At 47.4% G+C, this 8,645-nt stretch overlaps 1 protein-coding gene across 2 annotated transcripts; it reads left to right on the forward strand.

Moving 5' to 3' along the window:
- The first annotated feature begins 29 nt into the window (after window positions 1-29).
- On the forward strand, window positions 30-8,245 carry TBC1D13 (TBC1 domain family member 13). 2 transcript variants are annotated; one of them, XM_080355753.1, is made up of 12 exons: window positions 30-84; window positions 182-255; window positions 751-791; window positions 1,190-1,251; window positions 1,544-1,643; window positions 2,980-3,062; window positions 3,221-3,380; window positions 4,184-4,391; window positions 5,079-5,242; window positions 6,621-6,781; window positions 7,013-7,070; window positions 8,118-8,245. In XM_080355753.1, the coding sequence occupies exons 1-12, from the start codon at window positions 62-64 to the stop codon at window positions 8,181-8,183; spliced, it is 1,200 nt and encodes a 399-aa protein (XP_080211879.1). In that variant the 5' UTR covers window positions 30-61; the 3' UTR covers window positions 8,184-8,245. The 2 variants fall into 2 exon arrangements, with proteins under 2 accessions (XP_080211879.1, XP_080211880.1); XM_080355754.1 differs by lacking the exons at window positions 30-84; window positions 182-255; window positions 751-791 and adding an exon at window positions 1,340-1,452 and having other exon boundaries at window positions 1,188-1,251.
- The last annotated feature ends 400 nt before the right edge of the window (window positions 8,246-8,645 follow it).

Raw genomic sequence — 8,645 nt, forward strand, 5'->3', positions numbered from 1 at the left:
ACCCCCCCCGAGCAGGGTTTCCAGCCGGAGCGTTTCAGCGGCGCGCGGGGCAGGGGCCGCCATGTCGCGACTGCACCAGAGCCGGTGGGTGCCGGGGCTGTTCCCCGCGGGACCGGGGAGGGCTCGGGGGGAGGGTGCCGGTAGCGAGCTCCCTAACGGCTGTGATTCCGCTTCTCCTCAGGATCGCGGACTTCCAGGAGGTGCTCGGCGAACCCACGGTGGCTCTGGCCAAGCTCCGTGAGCTCTGCTTCAGCGGTGAGCGGCCTGGCCGGGGGAGCGCGCTGGGCACGGCGCTGAGGGGCGGCTGTGGCCGGTGCTGCCCCCGCGGGGCTCGGGGGTGCGGAGCCCCGGGCTGTCCGGCTGGGGCCCCCTCCGAAAGCTGCTGGGAAGCGGCGGGTGCTGCAAACCCGGAGCTGGCGGGAGTGTTTTCCAGCCCAAGCCCTGCCAGGCCTCACCCCGCCTTCGGGCACAGCCGCAAACTTGCAGGAGAGCCCTTCCCTCCCTCTCTGAGGCGCCTGCGGGTTTCTTTGCTCCTGCTGTGGCTTGGCTGTCATCTGCATGGTCACCCGCTTTCTGCTTCTCCTTCCCCCGGCAAGTTTGGCACCGTCTGTAGCGTCCCTGTGAAAACTTCTTGCCCCCTGGGCAGGAAAAGCGCCGCCTTGTCTGTGGGGTGATGTGGGCACAGCCGGGGCTGACACGGCGATGGGGGCAATAACTAACGTGATTTCCTCTCTGCCTGCTGTTCCACAGGAATCCCCTTCGACGGAGGTTTGCGCTGCCTGTGCTGGAAGGTGGGTTTTGCGTGGGGTGCTTTCGCTTCTTGTGAGGGATGCTTTGGGCACTTAGAACTGTAAACAAACCAAAAACCCAGAGCTTAAAAGCCACTCAAAGTTGACAGTACTTTGTGGAGATCAGCATTGGCACGATGGCAATAGCACCTACTGACACAGGACTGCCATTGTAACTTGGAGGATAGAAAGTGGCCGTCTGCTCTTTGCATGAGAGCAGCCCTCGGTGTTAAGCTAGGAGTGCATTTCAGCTGGGTTTGCTATTGATCACTCTTACAAATAGGTCTGTGTCTGGTATTTTCAGGGGGCCGTTTCCAGCTGCTGTGTTTTGTTTGCTCATCTTACAGGTATAATAGCTCATTCTCCAAATAGTGATTTGTGTGCATCTCTCTTTTGTACAGATACTTCTGAACTACCTCCCGTTAGAGAAGGCCTTATGGAGCAATTTGCTGAAGAAACAGAGGTGAGGACATTGGTACTTGCTCCGTTATTTCTAATTATAACTGCAGAGAAGGAGAATAGTTCCTTAAATAATTTAAGTACTTTCACAGAATGAATTGTCCTCCTGTGGAATGTGCTGTTCTGTAGGCTGTGTCCTGCGTTTGGTGGATTGGCCTCTTCAGCTGAATTTAAGAGAAAATCAGATGCCTTCTGGCTGAGCAGGGTAGTCCAGAGAGTTATATTTGAACTCAGTTGGGGTGCTTATGTTGACTTAATCTTCTGCTTCATTGCAAATTCCTCTTTTCTTCCTTAAGGGATCTGTATTCCCAGTTCCTAAAGGAAATGATTATCCAGCCTGGGATCGCCAAAGCCAACCTGGGTGTTTCAAGGGAAGATGTGACATTAGAAGATCACGTAAGTGCTGTTAAACCTTTGTGTTGAAGAAAATCCCCCAGAGCTATAAACTGTAGTTCTGGATTCCAGAGCTTGGGCTGCTCTTGGCTCTGTTCTTGGATTGTGGGAACTTCGCCCTGCCAGCAGGAGGGACGGTTCCTAGGTACCAGCACAGCGCCTATGTTGGAGTAGCCTTCAGTGTGAATTATTGGCAGAGCACCAATAGTTATGAAGTGAAGTGTTTTTGGCAATGCAAATGGCTCCTCTCCTCCTCTGGGGCAAGCTGCCCAGGCTGTGGGTCTGCTCGGGAAAGGGAGATGCTGACAGGAGGGACCTGCAGCACAGAGGCGCTCTCCTGGGATGTTGGGTCCATGTTCAGAGCAGGCTGCTCTGAACAACAGGTCAAGCTGGACTATGGCACTGATGGCAGGAGACTCACTTATTTCTGGTTCTGCTGCTGGCCTTTAATTGGCTATTTTCTGCCTTGCTTGGCTTTTTCCTTCTCTGAAAGCGCTGTTAAGAGTGTATGTGTTGGGGGAGGGAATGAAGTAACTGATCAGAAGAGGCTGTAAAATGATACAACTGCTTCCATGACTTGTGCTGAACATTAACTTCTCTGCTAGCATAGACTCATCTTTGCCGCTGTGATCTCTAGAGGCCTTGGCGCTGTAAAACCAGCGTGTTTGTAACACTCCACACATTGGGAGATGTTACAGTGATCTCTGAATGCCTTGGAACATTGCGTTTGTTTTGTTTTGTTTTTCTCCCTTCTCTTCTCTCGTTCAGTTGTTAACTCTGCCTGGATCTCGATGTGGAGGGAGGGAAGTGTGTCTGTCTGTGGAAGGGGAGTTAAGTTTGTCATATTGGAAAACTGGTCCGATACAGGATAGTTTGTTCATAGTAACATGTATTTCCTTCCTGGGCCCAATGGCTGTACTTAATCAGCCTCAGAGCTAAGGTGGAGGGAGATACTTGTAACTAATAACCAAAAGCACTCTTACTGAAGTACAAAGACCATCTTGGTTGTATGGGTTGGAGCAGCAATCAGGAATCTTGTTGATCCAGGACTGGATATCTGATTTGAGAACAAAGTCCTTAAGAAGCAGGTGACAAGGGTTTGGAAATGTTGGCTTCTGCCTCTCTTAAGTGAACCTGGGTGCTCACTTGTTTCACAAGTTCTGATCCACTTCCTAGAAAACCCTAAATGTAGATAGTGAGAGAAAAACATAAATCCAATGCGTTAGCAGTGTGCTGGTAGTAGATGACAGAGGGACAGCAGAAATGTGATTTAAATTTTACTGAGGATTTTGATACATGTGAAACATGCTGGTTCTGTTTCTGTTGTTTATTTCTTTAGCCTCTCAATCCAAACCCAGACAGTCGATGGAACACTTACTTCAAGGATAATGAAGTGCTTCTCCAGATAGACAAAGATGTCAGGTACGTGAGACACGATGACTCAGGTTTCTTAACCCAAGTGGCTTAGTTAACACTTTGTACTTTGAAAACAAAGTTTAATATTAAACCGAGCCTCACGTTCAACATGGGGCATGTACTTCCCTCTTCTTATGCCTGATTTCCCTCTGCATCCATCCTAGGAGGCTGTACCCCGACATGGCATTCTTCCAGCGCCCAACGGACTACCCTTGCCTTTTAATCCTGGACCCCCAAAATGAGTTTGAGACGCTGCGCAAGCGGGTGGAACAAACCACACTCAAGTCGCAGACAGTGGCGCGAAACCGCAGCGGGGTTACAAATGTGAGCTCTAGGTGGGGGCTGTCCGTGGGGCACGGCGTCTCGGGGGAAGGGTGTTTCTCAGGCTTTTTTCGGTTTCTCTGTGCTTATGTGGTGGAATTGGACAAACACCCCAGCACATACTGTGTGTTTTGGTGGCTAAACAGCTTTGTGGAACCAGATGATGTGCCTGATGGTTGACAGGGAATTACAGGTGTATTTATAATACTTCTAAGGGTTATTTTTTCCTAACTTTTAGTGGAAGTTGGAGTTGCAGGGAGATGTGAGTATTTTATGTTTGACATGTGCCTTTCTGTATGGGAACAAAACACTGAGGGGTTAATTTATTGAAGGTGAATTTACATAATCTTCCAGAACTGATCTCATAAACCTGCAGTTAGGAAGAGAGCTGGATATCTGCTCAAATCCATGTCAGCTCTTTCATGAGTATCGTGGTTCAAGTGCCACACGCTTTTGGGGAAGGTGGCTTTGCTACCACAGCACATCTCTGCGTTCTTTACACTACTAACAAAGAAGTGGAACTGCTGTGGTTCTGTACTGCGTGGGATCAGGTCGTGCAGTGATTCAGGGGAACTGTGGCACTACAGGCTGTTTTGTTCCTTGGGGTAGCCAGCACGAGGATGTCGGTGCCTTTGGGCTTCCCAAGTTACTTTTCTTGGTTTGTGTGAACACTGACGTGCTTGGTATAAGCTGCCCGAATATTCTGGGGGGGCTTTATGTCTTAAAAATTAAATTTATCACATGTACAAAACTATCTGTGCCAGTTGGTTATCCTGAATCAACGTTACTCTTGCCTTGCTCTTCAGGTGAGCTCCCCTCTTAAAAGCACACCTAATTCTCTGAGTGAGTATGAAGTTCTGCCCAACGGCTGCGAAGCTCACTGGGAAGTGGTGGAGCGAATCCTGTTCATCTATGCCAAGCTGAACCCTGGGATAGCGTACGTTCAGGGCATGAATGAAATCGTGGGGCCTCTTTACTACACCTTTGCTACAGATCCTAACAGTGAGTGGAAAGGTGAGAGACTCTTGGCTGCTCAGTAATGACTGTTGTACTACGTGCTCTCTGCGTAAAGAACTGATTTGGGAATAAGACTCTGTTTAAATGACTCTTTCTTGCCTGATTAGAGCTAAAAAGCAAATGCAGCAAGAAATGAGGAGTTCTGGGGACCACAGCAAATTGATAGAAACTCAATGGGCTTGTGAGGGGTGAGCACATGGGAAGTGAGGATTTTTGGGAGGTTTTTCTTTGTTTTGTATGGATCTAAGTTGCGCTTCCTGAAACTTAATATGTCTTTAGAAGCTCTTGTTTGCTTGTACTATATTTACCCGTTAAAAAAAAGAACGGGATGGGAGTACTTTGGCTGTTGCTTCTACTTCATGGGAGCTCTGAGGATGTGTGCTGATGGCAGGGAGAGCAGATGGTGTTTTTGGGCATAGATAACTCGTTTGTGACCCCATGTCATGAAGACCTTGTGTTGCACACAGGGTCTGTATCTGCAGTGGCTCTGTAGACACTTCTAGTTAAAAAAAGGTGTCTCATCTTGTCCCAGACCAAGCAAGCCCAGATCTTGTGGGCTGTGCTATTTGAATCCAGCACAGCAACCAGATTATGGAGTAAGAACAGTTCTAAGTCTCTGTGCCTCTGTCAGTGATGCTTTTTTTATTCCTCCATAATTTTATTTTTAATTCTTATTTTTTTCAGAACATGCCGAAGCTGACACGTTTTTCTGCTTTACCAATCTGATGGCCGAAATTCGGGACAACTTCATTAAGAGCCTGGATGATTCCCAGTGTGGTATCACCTACAAAATGGAGAAGGTCTATTCCACCCTGAAGGAGAAAGATGTGGAGCTGTATTTGAAACTGGTGAGGAGCTACGTGTTTCATGAGTCCCGTGGGAATGGATGGAGTGGAGCTTAATAGCGCGTTTAAATGTCAGCCAGTCGTGTTAAACTGTTACTGTGCTTGAATAGGAAGGTTGAGAGGGTGCACGAAGGGCTTTGCCTATAGGACATGGAGACTCTTTTTATCGGTGAGCTGAAACAACCTCTCCTTGGAGTGAGCCCAGAGCGAGCTGACACAGCCAGGCGTTCCTCCCCTGCCTGACCAAAACCAAACAACAGTTGTTGCAAAGCTGCCAGCTGTGAGTCGGAAGGGACTTGGCCACGATCCCTGGTTACCTGGGTTGAGATCTAGTAGGAGCTGGAGTCTCTTCTGGTCATCAGGAAAAACAGGAGTTTTGCTCTAGAGTTCCTTGGAATTTGAGGTTACAGAAGTTGTGTCTCCATCTTTAAAAACAAACCAAAAACCAACCCACTCCTTCCTGCAGGGGTCTCGGAGTGCTGGGGATTGTGGAACATCTAGAAGCAGCTTTTGTTGTAAACATCTTTAGGTCTTACAGGTCGCTGTATGTGAAAGTCCAAGGAGAGTTTAGAGTGCAAAGCTGTTCCTGTTACTCCAACCTTCACCAAGTCACACTGAGATTTTTTTTTTGCGTTCAGATAAATCTGGATGTATTTATCTTATAATCCAAAAGATGATCTGTCAGCACAGTGGCACAACCCACAATGTCAGCTGGTGGTGGAATCTATGGGGAGAAAATAAATGGCTTACTGTTTGGCCAGCAGGAAACGGTTTTGACCGTGCACCAACGAATCCTTAAGAATATCATCAGGATCCTGAACTTGTTTGACCTTGTTTAAACATATGGTCTCTTGGGTTTGACACCAGAAAACAAGAAAGTTTCAGGCTAGAAGTGCTTACAGTGTGTTTTACTGGCCGTCGGTGTGAACTCTGTTACATCTTTGTTTTGTTTTGTGAATAGTAAACCTGATAAATACAGGGCTTCTGGAAGGGAGAGGAAATCCTGACAACACGGTGCCTCTGCTAGAGGGGGAAGGCTGCGGCTTCGCAGATAAAATGCTGTTCAACTGGGAACGTTAAAATTACTTGGCAAGGTTAATGGAACTAACACAAATAGTGCCTTTAGGAAGAAAAGCTTCCATGTTGTGGACAGAGGAGCGTTTTCTGGCTCGCCTGCAGACATGGCTGCATTTAAAATCTCTCAGTCTGGCTTGAATGTGAGAGTCTTCAAAAGAGGCGGTGGGTTTGCTGATGTTGCAGAACGACTTGGCAACTTGGAGCCATATCAGGGTGGAGATGGGGATGGAAACATGGGGTGCATCTCTTGTAAGGAATTGTCCAAGAGCACATACTCATTCTTTGCCTGGTGCATGTCTGACAGCAAGAACAGAACATCAAGCCCCAGTTCTTTGCCTTTCGCTGGCTGACACTGCTCTTGTCCCAAGAGTTCCTGCTGCCAGACGTCATCCGCATCTGGGACTCCCTCTTTGCTGATGACAAGCGCTTTGATTTTCTTCTGCTCGTCTGTTGTGCCATGTTGACGTAAGTACATAAGTAGCCTTCCTGCTCTTCTCTTTCCCTCCTTTACCTAAATCCGTGGATCCAGGAGCCTTTTGTAGACTTGTGCTAAGGCATCTGGTGACCGGGTTGTAGTCACTGCTCACAGTGGTAGCAAAATTGTTTTCAAAAGCTTCTATAAGAGCACAATGTAGCCTGGTTTTGAAGTTTTTCTGTAAAGAGTCAAAAGTAGCTGAAATAACTTCCATCTTTCAGACTAATCCGGGATCAGCTGCTGGAAGGAGACTTCACTCTGAACATGAGGCTGCTACAGGTAAGGATTAAACATAGTTGGCATAGGGAGCAATCTGAAGAGTCTGGAAATAGTGCTGGGAGGGAGGATGATGGTTGGGGTGTGCCTGGCTGAAGAGAACTACCAGATTTCTGATGGTCACATGCAGGAAAACCTTAAGGTCAATCTTGCAGTGTGCTCTGGTCCCCACCACCCACTGGGACACTGAACGTGGGACAAATGGCTATTTTATCTTCCTTGGTGGTGGTGTCTCTGCTCCCTGTGCTGCTGAGTTTTCAGTTCCACACACAGACAGTGGATGTACACTGGTTTGTTGTCCTAGCTCTGTGAGGATCTCTTGCCTTCTTCCCCATTTTTAGTGCTACAGTAGCAATGGGCCTTATTTCAGAGAGTAGTATTCCTTCTGTGGTCTTCTGCTGGTGGGGCACCGTGCTGCTGTCTGGAACCCAGTTTTGCCATTAAAATCCTTTTGCTTGTGCACCCATTCTGGCTGACCAAGAAATTGTTATAGACTATAGATTTGTAATGGCTTTCAGTTTGCAAGAAAATATTTTACAGCAAAGATGTGAAACCCTGTGTAACAGTGTTAAGTGCATCGGCCAGGGGCTTTAGTTTGGTTCAGAGATCTGTCAGAGCCCAAGGTTGAAAACAGCTGCGCTGAACGGTAGGATATCTCAGATTCTGCCAGTTCCTGCTTTGGGCTGTGCGAGATCCTGGCTTTGATAAGGCTTTCTGGCAGGAAGATAGTTGGAGCAGGCCAGCTCACTGCAACTTGGAGGACAAGTTAAAAAAGCAAACAAAAAGCCAAACCAAACCACCACCACCACACACACACAAAACCAACCAACCAAAAACCAACCACAAACAACAAACCAGCCTTCCTGAAGGGTGTTGGGGCTCCATCAGTTACAAAAGAATAAACTTTTAGCTGTTAAGGGAGTAACTGAACATGGCAGTGTGTTGTGATAAGCTACAAATGCTGTTATCAAGGTTTGCCCTGCTTAGGTTGAACAATGTGTGCAAGAAACGCTGCATAGTCAATGATATGATTTTGTTTCTTTGACGCAGGATTATCCCATCTCTGATGTTCACTTGATTTTGAAGAAGGCAAAGGAACTTCAAGATTCGAAATAGTCCACGAGCCCAACAAAAGGTGTCAGAGAAACTGTGTGGCAGCAGATCCCAGGAGATGCCCCTGTACAGTGTGGTGCATTGAAGCTCCTCATGGTCTCTGCAGGACTTCAGGTTTTGTGTTTGGGCTACAGGCCACCTTGAAGATTTCCTTCTACTCTATTTATTAGGTCAAGGACTGATTACTTCCCCATCTACTTGGGACCTGCACTCCAGATTTTTTCAAATCTCAAATGCCTCTATGCTGCCAAAAGCAGTTCTTTGTATCTTACTTTTAATGACTTCAAAACTGGGGAGAAGGAAACCATCTGTCTGCATTTCCCCCAAGAGATGGACTCCTGTATCATGGAAGTAACACATGGAGTAACTTCTGATGGGTAAGGGACAGGCTGAGTCCAGTGGATTTTAGTGTGTGAGTATAGAAGGATCTTCCTCCTGCAAACAGAATGTATTCCGATGAAGTCA

Source organism: Nesoenas mayeri, assembly GCF_963082525.1.
Source record: "Nesoenas mayeri genome assembly, chromosome: 18".
Classification (NCBI taxonomy): domain Eukaryota; kingdom Metazoa; phylum Chordata; class Aves; order Columbiformes; family Columbidae; genus Nesoenas; species Nesoenas mayeri.

Bases quoted from the DNA above. Each gene is read 5' to 3' on its own strand.
- TBC1D13 (XM_080355753.1), top strand. From the start codon at position 62: ATGTCGCGACTGCACCAGAGCCG. The intron at 256-750 runs GTGAGCGGCCTG...GCTGTTCCACAG, and splicing joins CCGTGAGCTCTGCTTCAGCG to GAATCCCCTTCGACGGAGGT. The intron at 3,381-4,183 runs GTGAGCTCTAGG...CTTGCTCTTCAG, and splicing joins ACCGCAGCGGGGTTACAAAT to GTGAGCTCCCCTCTTAAAAG.